Source organism: Stenella coeruleoalba, assembly GCF_951394435.1.
Source record: "Stenella coeruleoalba genome assembly, chromosome: 19".
Taxonomy (NCBI): Eukaryota; Metazoa; Chordata; class Mammalia; order Artiodactyla; family Delphinidae; genus Stenella; species Stenella coeruleoalba.
In genome coordinates, this window is record NC_137165.1 from 45,554,410 (window position 1) to 45,573,777 (window position 19,368).

At 37.6% G+C, this 19,368-nt stretch overlaps 1 protein-coding gene across 7 annotated transcripts in view; it reads left to right on the top strand.

The window, feature by feature from the left end:
• The window catches only part of TLK2 (tousled like kinase 2), a 102,023-nt gene that overhangs the window by 42,713 nt on the left and 39,942 nt on the right, over positions 1 to 19,368 (top strand). For all 7 annotated transcript variants that reach the window (XM_079905970.1, XM_079905968.1, XM_079905972.1 and 4 more), the window contains 3 exons: positions 5,478 to 5,645; positions 14,494 to 14,589; positions 15,997 to 16,089. In XM_079905970.1, coding sequence (XP_079762096.1) covers positions 5,478 to 5,645; positions 14,494 to 14,589; positions 15,997 to 16,089 — 357 coding nt within the window. The remainder of the gene's footprint in view (positions 1 to 5,477; positions 5,646 to 14,493; positions 14,590 to 15,996; positions 16,090 to 19,368) is intronic.

A 19,368-nucleotide genomic window follows, 5' to 3' on the forward strand; every position in this document is an offset into this window, starting at 1 on the left:
CCAAAAAAAAAATCTTTTTTAAACTTCAGTATTTATCCTATTTACATTTAATAAACTTATCATTATATTGGTTTTAAATATACCAGCTTTTAATGTATTTTCTGTTTATCTTACCTGTTCTATGTTACTTTTTCTTTCATTCCTTGTTTTCATTTGGATTAAAAAAAATTATTTCATATTTTTCTCCTCCACTAGTATGTAGGTCCTATGTGGTGTTTCTCTTAGAAGTTACCACAGGTATCTTTAATATGCCAAAGTTTGATGTTAATAGTATCTTTGCCCTCCTCCTAAATATATGATAACCTTGATTCCATTTATGTGCTACTGCTTTGGTGGTGGTGGTGTAGGTTTATATTTTGCCTTTTTTTTTTTAGTTTCATAAAACATCATTATTACACTGTCAGTGTTCATTTAGATTTATCTATATACTTACCTCTTTGCACTTCTTCCCGTTTTACATATTACACCTTCCACTCTAGGGTCACTTCCTTCTGCCTTCAGTGGTCCTTTAGTATTCTTTTAGTACAGTGTTTATCTGCTGGGGGTTAACTCTGTAGGTTTTTGTTTGCTGAAATAACTTTATTTTGCCCTTATTCTTGAAAGATGTTTATGCTCTGTATATTTCTAGATTGGCATTTTTTATCTTTTCACACAATTGAGTATATAATTACCATATTCTGGTTCCCATTGTTACTACTGAGAAAACAGTTTTCATTTACTTGTTATTTCTTTTGAAAGTATCTGCTCTGCTTCCCCCCATCCCCAGCTGCTTTTAACATTTTTATATGTGGTGTTCTGCAGTTTTACTATCATGCATCCTTTTATTTTCTCTTGTAATTTGTTGGGCTTCTGGTATTTGTGGGTTGGTGTCTTGTACCATTTCTGAATAATTATTTGCCATTGTATTCAGATATTATCTTGGCCCTGTTCCTTTTTCCTCCACCTATAAAATTTCAATTAACCGTATGTTAGACTGTCTCACTTTATCACCATGCCCCTTAACTTCTTTTTCTTTTGGTCTCTGTATGCTCCATTCTGGATAGTTCTTGCCTTTCAGTTCCCAAATTCTCTGTTTTGGTGTATCTAATTTGCCCCATTGAATTCTTAGTTTTTGTTATTTTATGTTCCCTGCAGATATATTCAAACTTGTCTTTATTTTTTTAATCTAGTAGACATAGTTGTTTTATAACCTGTCTGTTAATTCTTGTATTTGAAGGTTTTTTTTTTGTTGTTGTTGTTTTTTGCGGTACGCGGGCCTCTCACTGCTGTGCCCTCTCCCGTTGCGGAGCACAGGCTCCGGATGCGCAGGCCCAGCAGCCATGGCTCACAGGCCCAGCCGCTCCGCGGCACGTGGGATCCTCCCGGACCGGGGCACGAACTCGTGTCCCCTGCATCGGCAGGCGGACTCTCAACCACTGCGCCACAAGGGAAGCCCTGAAGGTTTTTTTGAACCTGTTTCTGCTGTCTGTTCTTTTTCCTAGTTGTTGCTCAGGGCTTTATTTCTTTTATGCTTTTGGTTTTGTGTCTTTGTGCTGCTCATTGTTCTTGAAAAATTATTTGTGAAATTTCTTTGAGATCAAGAATAAGATATGTTCCTCCAGGGAGAATTTTTATTTGCTTCTTTCAAGTGCCTAGAGATTCTACCCATCTCTACAAACTACTGAATTCATGGCTTGCATTTTGTCGGTTTGGTTTGCTTATTTTGTTTCTTTCTTTCAACCACCCAGGCATTATTGATTCCAATTATGTTAACATTTCTCAGGGGAGCCTCCACCACCTGCATGGCCAAGGCAACTTCATTGCAACTCCCTGAGGGCAGGGGAAATGTTTCTTCTGGCTTACATTTTCCCTGAGGCTGTAACCCTTTGGAAGTGTAGCTAAAGTGGGAAGGGTTTTGTAATGAACCCCCTACTCTGGGTGGGCTTTGGCCTATGACTATCCAGTTGGCAACATGGTGCCCTAGAAATGGAAATTCAAGATCTGCAGGTACTCTGAGGGCAGATGTGACTTTGTTTCCCTTAGGTTTTACCATGACAGACCCCTACTATTTTATCAACTTTTCATTGCTTTTAATATCTTTTTTTTATATTTTGTCCTGTCTTTACAGTTAAGGGGAGGTTGGTACAAACATCCCAGCCTGCTATATTCCAGAGACATTTAAAGATCTTTCAGCCCTTGGCACATATTTATTGAATGTATAACAGAACGGTTTGTTTTAATATTGCAGCTTCAATGATACAGTCTCCCAAGTAGAGAGAATATTGTGAATGAGTATTACAGGTATTCTGGAGCCTGAATTTAAACCATTTTATTGGTTAGGGCAGGAGTGTTATTTTTAAGGCGGTAGATTCTACTCAGATTTTTTTAAAAATAATTTTTTTGTCAGGATCATTTTGATTAGTCTCTTTTACTTTTGTTTTCTAAAATGAAAGTGTTAAATAGATTTCCCTGATAAAGGGATACATGCTGATTATGAAAGTCCAACAGTTGAGAAGTGGTAAAATATAAAGTCCTTTCCACAAGAACTATTATTAAAGAGTTTAGTGGGCATATATGTGTATACGTGTATGTTCATGTAGTAGATTTCCTCATTTTCATTGTATTTTTTTAATCAATAGCCTTGAACATTTTGTATTCTGTAAGTAATGCTGTAATGAATGTCCTTGTATATACATCTGTACTTATGCATGTTTTTCCTTTGGATAAATTTCCAAAGTATAGCTCCCAAATCAAAGAATGTGCTCACTTTAAAATGTCATCACATGAATGATAAAGAAGATGTAGTGTGTGTGTATACACTCACACACACACACACACACAATGGAATATTACTCAGCCATAAAAAGAATGAAATATTGCCATTTGCAGCAACATGGATGGACCTAGAGATTATCATACTAAATGAAGTAAGCCAGACAGAGAAAGACAAATATCATATAATATCGCTTATATGTGGAATCTAAAAAAAAAATGTTACAAATGAACTTATTTACAAAACAGAAATAGACCCACAGACATAGAAAATAAACTTATGGTTACAAAAGGGGAAAGGGTGGGTGGATAAATTAGGGATTTGGGATTAACATACAACACACTACTGTATATAAAATAGATAACCAACACAGACCTACTGTATAGGACAGGGAACTGTACTCAATATTTCATAATAACCTAAAAGGGAATCTGAGAAAGAATATTTATATTGTTTTTTATATATATATATATATAAAACTGAATTATTTTGCTGTACACCTGAAACTAACACAGCACTGTAAATCAACTATATGTCAATTTAAAATAAAATAAATGTCACCACATAATTGCTAGCAGGCTGTCAGCAGTTTGAGAGTCTCAATTTCTGCCTACCCTTCTAATACTGAATTTTATCATTATAATCTTTGCCAGTGAGAAAATACCTTGTTTTAACTTGCATTTCTTCATCAGTGATATTAAACATCTTTTCCTATGACTAACGGCCTTTTGGATTTCTCTTTTAATGCTTACTCAGTTCCTTTGCCTATTTATTTATTAGTGTATTGTCTTACTGATGGGTAGGAGCGCGTTATTTATTAAGATTGTTAACTCATTGTCATTTATATTGTAGATATGTTTTGCCTGTTTGTACTTTATTTTTTAACTTTATGTTGACTTTTACCATTCAGAAGTCAAAAAATTTGAAGTAGTCAAATTTATCAGTGTTTTTCCTTCATGACTTACTGGTTTTGTCTTACTCTTAGATGTTTCTATATGGTTTGTATTTTTACTGTCATGTTTAAAAAGTCCTTCACCACTAGAAAGTAATAAAAGCATTTGTTTATATTTTCTTATAATTTTTATGTATGCTATAAGGAAGCAGTCTACTTTTCCTTTTTTCTAATATCAACACACATATCCTATCATCTTTGTAAGAAATTCCCACTAATTAGAAATGCACTATAATCACAAATTATACATCCATTTTATATGGGTCCGTTTCTGAAGTTTCTGTGCCACTGATCAATCTGTCTGTTCCTGTACCAGTGTTATGCTCCTTTGGTTAATGTTGCTTTGCAGTAAGTTTTAATAGCTGGTCAGGTTCCCTGATACCCTTTATCAAAACTTATGTGGCTAATTTTGATTATTTTTCCAAGTGGACCTCAAAATTAACTCGTGAAAATCCATAAAACATTCCCCCAAAAGAGCAAGAGAGAAGCTAGATGATCTCTATACTACCACAACACCTTCTCTTACAAAAACAGAAGCAAAAATACACAAAAAGCCCTAAGTAAGCATTGGCTTTTAGAGAAATTTGACATGTGTAAAATTTTAACTCAGGAGCATGGTATTGCCATTTAATTTAGGTCATCTTTTATATTTGTTAGTGAAGCTGTGGGGTTTTTTTAATGTGTAATCTGCATATTTCTTAAGTTTCCTTTTAAGTATTTTACAGATATTTTGAATCTGCTTTTTCTTCTGTTACTACTTGTTCAGATTATAGTCAGTTGTGATATGCGGGGAAGTTACTGATTTTTGTGTATTTATTTTACATTTGGCCACATCTTACTGAACCCTTACTTGTTCTTTTTCAGTTGATTTGTTTGGTTTCCTTTGTGAATAGTTATATCATCCAAAAGTGACACTTTTTAATGTTTAATATTTTCTAATATTTATACCTTATATTGTTTTCCTTATCACTTTGGCTAAAAATTCTATGATAATGGTGAATGATTATGATATTAATGTGTTAACCCCTGTCTAGTTCCCAATTTTAATGAAAGTGCCTGGAGTATTGCACCATTAATTATATTTATGTTTATTTCTGAAAAAATACTCTTTGTTGTGTTAAACATGGATACTCCCAGTTTCTGTGGTTTTATTTTAAGCATTGCCTAACAATGTGCAAATCTTGTTTGGCGTCTAAAGGAAAGAATTTTGATTCTCTGCCCACCCCCACCCCCCACATTAATTTAATGAATTACATCAGTAGAGAGAATAATGAACTATCCTTACATTCCTGGAATAAACCGTACATAATTGTGGTAGATTGTTCTTTTGTTTGTATTTATTTTATATTTTTGCATATAGGTATAGTAGGGTGAGAATAGAATAGAGTGAAAATAAGTTCTACCTGTAGAGTAGGGGACAAATGCCTTAATCTTTATTAATCTAGAGGAGAGAAATAGCATTTCCTTTGTAGAATTGAGGGTATTATGAAGTTGTTTGTTGAACTCTACAAAGTAACCTGCAAATTCAGAGTTATGTAAACATAGAACCATTAAAATGTAATTTTATGGAATTTGAGTAAGATACTAACTCAGCTTTTTAGATAGTTCATAATCCAGTGATAATGTTATTATGCTTTCCATATTTGTTTGCAGAGGTGTTTTTTTAAAAAATCCTTCTTATATCTGATAACTGTGTTTTAATCTGTTGCATGTTTTGGCAGTATCAGATTTTCTTTCTCATGTAATTTGTGTGTTTTCTTTAATGTTTTCCAGCGGCGAGTAGAACAGCCCCTCTATGGTTTAGATGGCAGTGCTGCAAAGGAGGTGTCAGAGGAGCAGTCTGCTCTGCCAACCCTGATGTCAGTGATGCTGGCAAAACCTCGGCTCGACACAGAGCAGCTGGCACAGAGGGGAGCTGGCCTCTGCTTCACTTTTGTTTCAGTGAGTACTAAGGCTAAGTTTATGCAGATCCTTGTTTTCCTGGAGCTCCAAGATGAAGTTTGAGTAATTATTTTGGTAGACAGATGATGATTTCTAACTCTGTGTTACTTCTAAAGGTATGTGTTTGTACTCAGTCCTGCTTGGTTCAAGGGGGCTGAGAGACTGCTCTGTCAAAGTCTGAGTGTACCATGGGAAGGAAAACACAATCTTAGGTTGACAAAGAAGAAAAGAAAAGAATTGTAATAATGGAATCAAATTCCATTAGAATTAAAAATAAAATCTCCAAACTCCAGCCATCACTTATTTAAAGTAATATTCAAGTTAATAAAATCTTAATGTGGGGACAGGCATGCTTACCAGTCATTTCCCCCTGTGTGGTACTTGGGCAACCTACATGCTTGCCTTCTCTCACTTCTTCAGAGTGTTAGCACAGTTACTTTTTCCAAGAAGATTTGGCTCCGTGTCTGCTCCTTTCAGCTTGCTTCTTTCTTCTTCCTTGAAGAACAAAAATTTGATTATATAAATGTTTGACCCCCGTTTTTTTTTTTTTGCCGAATTATAATGCAGCTTGGCTTAAAAGTTGTTGCTTTTCTTGGTTTCTTTGCCCTACCAAGTACCTGTTTGTTGCCAAGGATGGTATAAAGCAAGAGAAAGCCCCATTGCCCTATTCCTCCATTTTTAGGGGCATCATTCAGAGCTGACGTCACCATTGATCAAAATTTCTTTCCCTCTTACTGGTTCATTTTCTCCAGTAATAATCTGTTTCCTCTTTATTTGCTCTGTGGATTCTGAGCAAATAAATTTCTAATCTCTGGTATTAACCCACATGTGATTGTATTAAGAAAGGCCATGGAATGGTGGGTGTCTTAAGGAAAGGAGATAAAAATAATATAATTAGATAGGGATCATTGTGTATTATTTGAATCGATTCCTCCCTCCCTCCCTCCCTCCCTCCCTTCCTTCCTCCCTTCCTTCCTTCCTTCCTTCCTTCCTTCCTTCCTCAGCTTAAAACAGCACCCATTTATTACCTCACAGTTCTGTAAGTTTGGGGGTAATTTGTTGCAGAGCAATAGAGGACTAATACACATGGCTTTATCCTTAATGCCTGTTTTTCCTCACATTCTACATCTAATCCATCAGAAAATATACTTATATCCAGAATCTGACCATCTCTTACCGTCTCCACTGCCACCACAATGGCCCACCATCTCTCTGCTTTGGAATACTTTCTTGTAGTTATTACTGCTTTCCCTCAAAAAAGAGGTAATACAGCTTTTTAAAAATGTACAATTTTTTGTTGTGTTGTTCAACATCAAAAGAATGGAGAAACTTCTTGTGTGAAGACAGTATAATTTTGTGCTTCAGTGGCAAAGGAGACAAAACGTAAAATGGGAGAATTGATCAGTATAGTATTTTCAGTGGGCCTGACAATAGTATGGAATAGTTTGTATGAGAAAGCAGTAGTGTTGTTTTAGAGAAATGTTTGTCTCTCTATGTATGTATATATTTCATTGTGTGACAGTCACATAGTCAAAAACACAGGATTTTGATTAGCAAGAACTCGTTCCCCTGATGCGAGCCTTCCATCAGAGGTATGGGCATGCAGGCTGGGGGCCGGGTACACGTGAAGGACAGCCACCTGCTCAGTCCTGTCACCTAGTACTCAGGCTGTCAGAGGAGTTGCACATGTTACAGCCAGATTGCGCTCATGTGGAAGAGACATGACAGAGGAGTAAGAAAATAATCATGTCTGAAGAAGGAACATGGAAACAGTATAAAAACCGAAGGCCTAGAAGCTTTGGTATAGTTGTTTCTCTCTCTTTTTTCTTTTTTTTTTTAAATAAATATATTTATTTATTTTTGGCTGCATTGGGTCTTTCTGCTGCATGTGGGCTTTCTCTAGTTGCGGAGAGCAGGGGCTACTCTTTGTTGTGGTGCGCGGGCTTCTCATTGTGGTGGCTTCTCTTGTTGTGGAGCACAGGCTGTAGGTGTGCAGGCTTTAGTAGTTGTAGCACGTGGGCTCAGTAGCTGTGGCTCGCGGGCTCTAAAGCGCAGGCTCAGTAGTTGTGACACATGGGCTTAGTTGCTCTGAAGCATGTAGGATCTTCTTGGACCAGGGCTCGAACCCATGTCCCCCGCATTGGCAGGCAGATTCTTAACCACTGCTCCACCAGGGAAGTCCAGTTCTGTTTCTCTTTGCTTCTCTGCAGTTCCAGCCGGGATGTAAACTTAGTGATATAAAAAAGGAAAAAAGCAAAAGAGTTAACATTAATATATAACAAATGTTAATTAATAGATATAGACAAGCAGTTTCCTTTAAAAAACAAAAGGCAAAGACTATGAACAGGCAGTCTTACAGGAGGAAGAAAAGACAAATGACTAATAACAAGAAAAAATGCTTAACTTCAGCCATAGAGAAATACAAAATAAAATAACGCTTTTGAATTATCAACTTGGCAAGGATTAATAAATTTGATAATTCCTAGTGCAGGTAATAGTTTAGATACACATGCAGTTTTATACTGACTATAAATTCGTACAGTCATTTGGACAAGTTGGTAATGTATCTCAGTGTTAAGTTTACACATCCTTGGGTCCAGAAATTCCATTCCCATAAAACTACACAAAGATGTTTATTGTATTGTTATAAATTGCAAAAATCTGGAAGCAGTGTCCCTCCACAGTGTTTCAGAGGAACTTAGAACAAGGATATCTGTGACCTCCATGTTGCTAAATCCAGCAATCAGTTCTCAGAACTTATTCAATATAATTCATTAGCCACAGTCCCTTCTTCTCCGAGCACATGGTCTTCTCTTGGCTTCTCCTCTTTTGGTTCTTCCTCATTTCCCGGATCTCCAAACAGTGGAGTGCCCCAGGGCTCAGTCTTCAGACCTCTTGTCTACCTTCATTCTGTAATGAGAATCTCATTTAGTTTCTTTGTTTCAGTTATCACCTATATGTAGAGGACTTCCAAATTTATATCTCCTGCCCAGAGCTGAGCCCTGAATTCTGGACCTATGTAGTCAGTTGCCTCTTTATGTCTAATAGGCATATCAGATTTAACATGACTGAAAGTGAATTCTTCATCTTGTTCCCCCACTCCAGACCCCCATTTCTTCCACATCTCAGTAATTGTCAACTCTCTTCTTCTAATTGTTTAAAAATCTTGGAGTCATTCTAGTCTTATCTCTTTTATACCCCAATTCCAAACCCATCAGCAAGTCTTACTGATTTTACTTCAAAATATGTTCAGAATCCTGCCACTTCACCCCCCTTAATGACTACCACTCAAATCTAATCTCCCACTGAGATTATGATGGCAGCCTCCCAACTGGACTCTTTGCTTGTGCCTTTGTTCTCAACAGATCAGGGTGATCCCATTGAAACATAAGTCCAGTCATGCCACTCCTCTGCTCACAAGTGTTTAAAATGGCACATAACGCTTTGTATGGCCTCTTTCCCACCACTTTGACATCTGTTACTACTAACCTCCCTTCCTCACCAAGTTCCATCCACACTGCCTATGTTTCTGCCTCAAATACCACCTGACATGCTCTCACCTCAGGGCCTTTGCGCTTGCTGCTGCCTTTGCCTTAACATCCTTCCTCTAGACATCAGCATGCCTTGCTCCCTCAGTTCTCTCTAGTCTCTGCTTAAATTTACAGCCTATCAGAGAGGCTGCACTGTATAAAATAGCACCACTTCCTGCCCACCGCACACATTGTGTTGCTCCTGTGCCCTATTTTTTCTTCTTGGTCTTATCACCAACTGACCTGCTATAATTTACTTCTTTGTCTCACTACCCACTCCCACACTACCTCCCCTCCACTGGAATGTAAGCTTCATCAGGTCAGGGACTTTGCATTGTTCACTTCTGTATTTCCAGTGCTGGAACTGGATCTGCTCTCATAGACACTCAGTGTAATTATATGTCGTACGAATTAATGAGAGCATCTTTCATATAAGGACTAGTGAAATAAAATATAATACATATATACAGTGGAATGCTCTACAGTTGATCAAAGAAGTGAGATATATATGTGCTAACAATGAAAGATCTATAGATACTGATAAATAAAAATAGGTGGCAGCATATTATGACTTTGAGCCTTTAAATCGTATTGTTACATAATTTTATATATTTCGACATAGGAAATTAATTTTTTTTTTTTTTTTTTTGTGGTACGCGGGCCTCTCACTGTCGTGGCCTCTCCTGTTGCGGAGCACAGCCTCCAGGCGCGCAGGCTCAGCAGCCATGGCTCACGGGCGCAGCTGCTCTGCAGCATGTGGGATCTTCCCTGATCAGGGCACGAACCCATGTCCCCTGCATCAGCAGGCGGACTCTCAACCACTGAGCCACCAGGGAAGCCTGGAAATTAATTTTTAAAATTATAAGCATATAATTTTCTAAATTGTAAAAATAGTACATACACATGGCCCACAAAAAGTTGAAGTGATGGAGAAGAGTAAAATTCTTTTCTTTGTGTTCCTCAGACAGACAACCACTCTTAAGAGTTTGTGTTTTAGATTTTTTCTACTTAATACCATTTTAACGTCAAATTATCTCTTGTGTAATCAACTTTATTTTTTTTGAATATTTATTTATATTTTTTGGCTGCATCAGGTCTTAGGTGTGGCATGTGGGATCTTTCGTTGTGGCGCGTGGGCTTGTGGGATCTTAGTTCCCCGACCAGGGATCAAACCCGCGTCTCCTGCATTGGAAGGCAGATTCTTTTTGTTTTAACATCTTTATTGGAGTACAGTTGCTTTACAATGGTGTGTTAGTTTCTGCTTTATAACAAAGTGAATCAGCTATACATATACATATATCCCCATATCCCCTCCCTCTTGCGTCTCCCTCCCACCCCCGCATTCCACCACTCGAGGTGGTCACAAAGCACCGAGTTGATCTCCCTGTGCTATGTGGCTGCTTCCCACTAGCTATCTGTTTTACATTTGGTAGTGTATATATGTCCATGCCACTCTCTCACTTTGTCCCAGCTTACCCTTCCCCCTCCCCATGTCCTCAAGTTCATTCTCTACGTCTGAGTCTTTATTCCTGTCCTGCCCCTAGGTTCATCAGAACCATTTTTTTTTTTTTTAGATTCCATATATATGTGTTAGCATACGGTATTTGTTTTTCTCTTTCTGACTCACTCTGTATGACAGACCCTAGGTCCATCCACCTCACTAGAAATAACTCACTTTAGTTTCTTTTTATGGCTGAGTGATATTCCATTGTATATATGTGCCACATCTTCTTTATCCATTCACCTGTTGATGGACACTTGGGTTGTTTCCATGTCCTGGCTATTGTTAATAGAGCTGCAATGAACATTGTGGTACATGACTCTTTTTGAATTACAGTTTTCTCAGGGTATATGCCCAGTAGTGGGATTGCTGGGTCTTATGGTAGTTCTATTTTTAGTTTTTTTTTTTTTTGCGGTACGCGGGCCTCTCACTGTTGTGGCCTCTCCCATTGGGGAGCACAGGCTCCAGACGCACAGGCTCAGCGGCCACGGCTCACGGGCCCAGCCGCTCTGCGGCATGTGGGATCTTCCCGGACCGGGGCACGAACCCGTGTCCCCTGCATCGGCAGGCGGACTCTCAACCACTGCGCCACCAGGGAAGGCCTATTTTTGTAGTTCTTTTACCTTTTGAAAGTATTTTCGTTTTCATGAGGATTTGCTACCTCCTTACCTCTGTCCCACTTCCTCAGTTAACTTTCTACATTTTTACTTCTTATCATGGGGCTATTTATATGTACATTTTTACAGAGAGCTTTAATTTGGAAACATCCCCTTGAATCACATTCTAGCAATATTGGTTTGCTGAAAGAAAACTTAGAAATGAGCACATGTTAAAAAAGCATTTTAACAAAGCCCATATACCAAAATCTAGAAGTTCATAGAAGGGCCTTTTTAGCCGGTCATGTGATTCTTACTGGCTTTTATTATAAAAGCTGCTCAAACAGTCATGTTTGTTTAGGGACAAATTTTAAAAGGAGAGGGTTGTAAGAGCAACCTAATGATAACTGAAGGAGATAATGCTTGAATCATAGTGCAGTATGATATGTGAGTTTATTTATTTATTTTTTAATAAATTTATTTTATTAATTTTTTTTTTTTGGTTGTGTTGGGTCCTTGTTGCACACGGGCTTTATCTAATTGCGGTGAGTGGGGGCTACTCTTCGTTGCGGTGTGCGGGATTCTCATTGAGGTTGCTTCTCTTGTTGTGGAGCATGGGCTCTAGGTGCGCAGGCTCAGTAGTTGTGGCGCACAGGCTTAGTTGCTCCGGGGCATGTGGGATCTTCCCGAACCAGGGCTTGAACCCGTGTCCCCTGCACTGGCAGGTGGATTCTTAACCACTGCACCACCAGGGAAACCCAATATGTGAGTGGTGATGACCCTTAATCAGTAAGACAAGGTTAGATTTGCCACATTGTAGAAAGAGTGGGGAACATTTTCATCTCTAATCGCTGCTCTGACTTACAGGCTGTGCGCATTGTTTCACCTCTTTGAGACTGACTCCTCTCTTTTTACTTCTTTGATCCCCACATCATTCTTCTCTCTTCCCCTAAGGCTCTTGTATGGAATGTGAGAACCTGGAATCATCTCCTTTCTTTGATTGCTTATTTCCTTCAAATCTTAACTCTGATATTACGTTCTCAAGGAATTCATCCCCAACTCATTAAGTTAGGTTATGTACCCTGCTGTGTACTCTTATAGCATGTATCCTAATTGCAATTTTGCATTTATTATATGATTGTTTATTTAACAATTTCTTTCAACAGATATTTGTCGAGTACTTAATACATCATCTCTTGGATTGTAAGCGTTATAAGGCAGAGTAATGACTGGGTCTGTGGGTTTTGTTTCTGTTTTTCTTGGCCACTGTATCCCTAGCACCTAACACAATGCTTAGACGTAGGGTGTTCTCAGTGAGTACTTGTTGAATGAATAAATAAAAATGGAGGTGATAATACTGCCTACCTTACAAGGCTGTTGTGAGCCCTCAGTGTAATTATGTGTATGAAGTGCTTAGCTTGCTTGTGGCCTGTAACTGTTGATGTGAGGCATCAGTGTACCGTGGTCATAGAGATCGGGTATTGTGGATGCAGATAGCCCTCTATTCTTGTTCCCCCACTAACTAGCTTTGTGACTGCACGTAGGTGCTTAATATCTCGGATTTGTATTTTCTTTATGTATAAGTGGAAATAATAACTACCTTATAGGGTTTTGTAAGGACTGTGTGTGATCATGGTGATAATTGCTCAATAGGTGGTGGTTATACATTGTTTTAATGTTCATGAATAAGACAATAATTAAAGGAATATATAGGAAGTATCAAAAAATTTACATATGTGGAAACACTGTATTCTCTGATGTGATGATAATACTGTATTGCCATTAGCCCATAATCCCCAGAATATCCAATATTTTCTAATTATGTCTATGATGGGTTGTACTGTGTTGGGTGCAATTTTGTTTTTAAAAGGACTTTCTGAAGTACAGGTCTCCCTCGACTTACGATGGGAATTAGGTCCTGATAAATACATCATAAGTTGAAAATATCATTCGTAAGTCAAAATGTGTTTAATACACCAAACCTACCTAACATACAGTAGCTTAGCCTTGCTTACCTTAAATGTGCTCAGAACACTTAACGTTAGCCTACAGTTGGGCAAAGTCACCCAACACAAAACCTGTTTTATAATACAGTGTTGAATCTCATGTAATTTATTGAATACTGTAGGGAAAGCAAAACCCAATGTGATTGTCTGGTACAGAATGGTTGTAAGTGTATTGGGTTGTTTACCCTCATGATTGTGTGGCTGACTGGGAGCTGTGGCTCACTGCTGCTGCGTAGCATCATGAAAGAGTATTGTGCCATATGTTGCTAACCCAGGAAAAGATCAAAGTTCAAAATTTGAAGCACCATTTCTACTGAATGTGTATTGCTTTCACATCATCTTAAAGTTGAAAAATGGTTAAGTGGAACTATTGTTAAGTCGGGGACCATCTGTTTAATGATTGCATATTCTTGAACAGTTGAATTATATTAAGTCCTAAACCTTATAAACTTGAAAATGCCTTAGAATGCCCCATCATTTATGTGTAAAAGTCACAGTAAGCAAGTGACAGTATTGGAAATCAACCAGGATTTTTTGGACCACTGAATGTTCATGGATAATGTTTGAGGATTTAGGACGCTATTCTGAACAGTAGTTCACAGTCCTTTCTGCCTGGAGTCACAAGCATCCCCTGTGCTTTGGATGCTTCACCAGCCTTTCCTGCAAAAGCGTATTAAAATACAGCTGACCCTTGGACAACATGGGTTTTGGACTGATTGCTCAGGTCCACTTATATGTGGATTGTTTTTCAACAAATCCATTCTACAGTACTACACCATCTGAGATTGGCTGAATCTGCAGGTGCAGAACCATGGATACCGAGGGCCACCTGTAAAGTTAGATACGTGGATTTTCACTGCACTGTGGGCAGTGGGGTGGGTGGGGTGGTCGGCACCCTTAACCCATGCATTGTTCAGGTATCAACTGTACAAGTGAAAAGGGCATTTACATATTTGATAATTTACATATTTAAAAAATTCATTTATAAGCATTTGATGCTTTTAACTATTTACAGTAACGTAGTCTAAGCTACCATGTCTAGCCCTTACTTTTCATTTGAATTGTTTATACTTTCATCTTGGCTACATGGCCCTGACTTTTGACTTTCATCAGCAAGTGTTTCTTTTATATAGAGTTAATCATTTGCATTCATACAAATGTTTGTGGAGAAAGATGCAGAACTTTCTTGTGATCGGTGATGGACCTTTATTACAGGCTCAGCAAAACAGTCCCTCCTCTACGGGATCTGGCAACACAGAGCATTCCTGCAGCTCCCAAAAACAGATCTCCATCCAGCACAGACAGACCCAGGTAGGTCAGTGATTGTTAAACAGAGGAGGAAAAGAAGGGCCGAGGAATAGATACTAATAACTACATATAAAATCTAGGTCCTCCCTTTGTTGTCCCTTTATTTCTCTGACTTCACCTCATTATTTGTGTGTGTCGTATTCAGAACTTGCATTATGAATATTTAGAGTCTTTTGGAAGGTGCTTTTAATTTAACTTTTTGAGGTGTTTGTTTACCTTTCTGGTGTATTGCAGCAGAAATGATTATACTGCAGCATGATGTCAGGGAAAAGACCTCTAGGCCTAGATTCAAACTCTAGCTCTACAACTTATACCTTATCTTTTTGGGCCTTAGTTTTCTTCAGTTCAAATCATCTATAAAACTGTGGTTGATTATCATTATCTTAGTGTATACAAAACGCTTGGTGGGACAGTGCTTATTGTAGGCTTCAGTGAATCTTAATTCCCTACTTTGTGAAAGTACTTAATTTTTTCCTTGTACATACTCATTTAGCAAGACCTAGCTAAACTTCTTTTTTTTAGAAATTTTTATTGAAGTATAGTTGATTTTATAATATTGTGTTAATTTCAGGTGTACAGCACAGTAATTCGGTTATACATATATATGTATATGTCTATATTCTTTTTTTCCAATTCTTTTCCATTATAGTTTATTACAAGTTATCGAATACAGTTCGCTATGCTATACAGTAAATTCTTGTTTTAAACTTCTTTAACATGTGGCACACCAACATAATTTCTCCTTAAACAGTCTTCAGAAACTCCTTAATTTAGGGAATGTTGTGAACGTTCAAAGATACTATCTGAAAAGGATAGTGAATATATCCTCCATTTTGTGGTATTGAGCTAGCCAAATATTATGCCTGGTTTTCTTGAAGCCTGTTGGCACTGTGTTGCCTTCAAGACAGGATGCTTGGCAATCTAGGAGAATTTCTTAAGATGTAAGAGCTAAACATTCCCTCAGGAGCAGATTTTCAATTTTATTTGAATTAAGCTTTTGAATAGTTGAACAGACTTAGATAGTTGAGCGTTCACCTCTCCCTTCTGGTTACTCTTTGTTTCCACTAGGTGGCATGTTTGTTGTTTAGAGATTTGGGTCCTGTCTCCTCTGATGGCCTTTTCTATTCAAAGTTAGTTTCATTTCTAGAGTAGTATGTTTCTTTACTGTTCAGCGCACAGCAGTTTGAAAATTCATATATTTGATTCCAGAGCTAATATATTTTTGAAGGGCAGGTGTAGCAGAACATAATGCTTAAAGAATGGGATGAGGAAAGCAGATTTAAATTCTTGAGCCATGCGATTCCAGGCTAGTTGTGTTGTCAAGTGCTTTTTTTTTCAGAAAAGTAATGAGAAAAATGTGATGACATGTAATATTTTGAGACTAATCCTAAACTTGTTTTCTCTTTATAGTCTGACCTCACAATAGAGAAAATATCTGCACTAGAAAACAGTAAGAATTCTGACTTAGAGAAGAAGGAAGGAAGAATAGATGATTTGTTAAGAGTAAGTATTAAAGTGTTGTAAGAGATTTTATAACAGCACTAATTAATTTTATGTATATTTGAATTATGTACATATCATAGAGATAATTACCATAGCCAAATAATAAAGTTAAAAAGTAAACATTTGGATATTTTCCTTTAATCTGAGGGAATCTGAGTAGGGAACGAGGATCAAACCTATATTCTAAACTCTGTCTTTAAATTGGACATCTCAATTATAGAATTTTAATATTTAAATATATACTAGAGGAGTATATGTGTGGAGTATTATTGTATTTCATTTGGAACTGTGAGAATGGGTATAAAATGTTTTCCCATTTCAGGAAAATTGTTTTGTTTAATGTCCTTGAATTTTAAAAACTATTTCACAAGTACTTTTCAGCCCTGGTTTTGTATTTTGTATCTTTTATAACCTATTCATGTAAAGTTTTTGTGCTTACAAGAGAAACTTTAAAAATAACTAATATGGAATTAAAAATATACCTCTAGAAAATATACAGTGGTGTTTTTAAATTTTAATTTTATTGGAGTATAGTTGATTTACAGTGTTGTGTTAGTTTCAGGTGTATAGCAAAGTAATTCAGTTATACATACACATATATTCATTCTTTTTTAGATTCTTTTCTCATATAGGTTATCACAGAATATTGAGTAGAGTTCCCTGTGCTATACAGTAATACCAGATATTTTTTGAAATAATTTTTTATATATATATAAATTTATTTATTTTATTTATTTTTGGCTGTGTTGGGTCTTCGTTGCTGCGCATGGGCTTTCTCTAGTTGCGGTGAGCAGGGGCTACTCTGCAGTGCGCAGGCTTCTCATTGCAGTGGCTTCTCTCGTTGCAGAGCACGGGCTCTAGGTGCATGGGCTTCAGTAGTTGTGGCACACGGGTTCAGTAGTTGTGACTGACGGGCTCTAGAGCGCAGGCTCAGTAGCTGTGGCTCACGGGCTTAGTTGCTCCGCGGCATGTGGGATCTTCCTGGACCAGGGCTCTAACCCATGTCCCCTGCATTGGAAGGCAGATTCTCAACCTCTGAGCCACCAGGGAAGTCCTTGAAATAATTTTTTAATATACAGTTTGGCATATTGACTGACCCATTCTTTACAAGTTTTTTTTAAGGTTTATTGTTTTCTTATTGTAAAAGCAATACATGCTCTTTATAATAAATTTAGAGAATAGTAAAAAAAAATAATATGACACCCATAATTCCATTACTGAGGTAAAACATTTGGTACATTTACTTCAGTAATTTTTTGAGCTATTTGTTGCATATATATAAATTTTTAAATTTTTTTAGTTTTATTTTTTGGCCGCGCCACGCATCATGTGGGATCTTAGTTCCCTGATCGGGGATTGAACCTGTGCCCCCTGCAGTGGAAGCCCGGAGTCTTGATCACCAGACTTCCAGGGAGGTCCCTGTAGCATATATAAATGCATCTATACATAAATACTACCAATTTATAAATAAAATTGGCTAACATTTTAATCTTCTCCAGTGTTTTTATTGTTCTCAAGCTGATGTTCCCTTTCCTATTCAGAAATATTTTTCCTTAGGCCTTTTTTTTTGTTGTTTGTTTGTTTGCTTTTCTCCGTCTTTCAATGAGGAGAGCCATGTTTGGACTCAGTATCTATTTTCCATCTTTCATTGTTAGCATCCATACTTGCTTGGGGTTGCTCTTATTCCTGTTTTTGTACACTTGGGTGCTCGTTGAATTACCAAGATTTATAATTAGATATGTGGGTTTAAAAAGTTCCTAACCTAGTTGCAGTATTGGCAGGTTTTTGTCCAGGGTAGCTCTGCTGGACTGAAAAAGGATCATGGGCTTGTCTTCTTCCTTCATCACCTGACTTTCTTAAGATTGAGAAGATGAAGTGAAAAACTGATCCTAACTTAGGACTCTTTTTTGGGGGGGTTTTAAAAAAATGTCTGGTTTAATTTTCCAGGGAGTGATATGTTCTCTTTACTCACCGCTACCCTCTTTCTACTGCCTTGTTTTCTGAAGGTTGTAGTCTTTCTTTGGGTATAGAGCAGTGCCAGTGGAATGGATATGTCAAAAAAGAAGACACAAAAGGACAGCTGCCATTTTTTCAAGTTGATGAGAGCTTGTGTTTCTGATTTGGAAGGACAGGGGGAATGACCACTGCTCTTTATATCTCCTTTCAGGCAGGCATGGACCATTCATTGAGTTTTTCCATTTTAGTTAGATGTTTGGGTAAGGCTGCATCAGGAGCTGCTAGCCAGGTGCTATTTTAAACCTGAATACAAAATCGTTAGTGTTAGAAACCACAGAAATTGAGTTCTTAAAAGTTTAAATAAGCTGCCAGAGATTGATTGATGCCATAAATTTGATTACAGATTTCAATGCTCACCTTCCAAAAGTAGATTGAATTTCATATAAACATTACATGATCTTTGTTGTTGTTGTTTTTTTAATGTTTGTTTATTTATTTATTTATTTATCTGGCTGCGCCGGGTCTTAGCTGTGACACACTGTATGTGGGATCTTTGTTGTGGCATGCGGGCTCTTAGTTGCAGCATGCGGACTCTTAGTTGCAGCATGTGGGCTCTTAGTTGCGGCATGCATGCGGGATCTAGTTCCCTGGCCAGGGATCGAACCCAGGCCCCCCCGCATTGGGAGTGCAGAGTCCCAACCACTGGATCACCAGGGAAGTCCCAACATTACATGATCTTTGCCTTGTAGATTTTTAAGTATGAATTAGTCACATTTACCCAAATGTACTTGTACTTAGCCTTCGGTAATGTGGTGCATAGAACTCTAGGGCTCTGTTAGAAGAACTAATGAGAAGAAATTATGTTTATGAGGAGAGTAGAAATTTGGAGATGGAAGCTGTTGTACAGTGGTCACTTTAAAATGAAGCTGAAAAGTCTCACAAATTGAGTGTGCTGTAGTATCTTCCATTTGTGCTTTTTACTGTTTCAGAAACACTTATATCATTTGATTGGGAAATGCTGTATTTTTTTCATAATTCAAGCAAGTTATTATAAAGTATCATTTATTTGCCAAAAGAGTAGATATCTTTTGTTTAACACAAGAATAAATTCAGGAGTTGCAAGTCAAAGTTGACCTTGGGTTAGTGGTTCTTCCCTTCTCTGTTATTGTAGGAGGCTTGAATTTTTCAAAGTATTTAGCCCTTCTGACCACAGCTAAAGTAACTGTGTATTTACATTCTGGTGTTCTTGAACCAAGATGCTGTATTCAACTTCTTTGTTAGTTCTGTCTTAGGCGGGCATGGGTGTGCCTGGCTTCTCTGGTA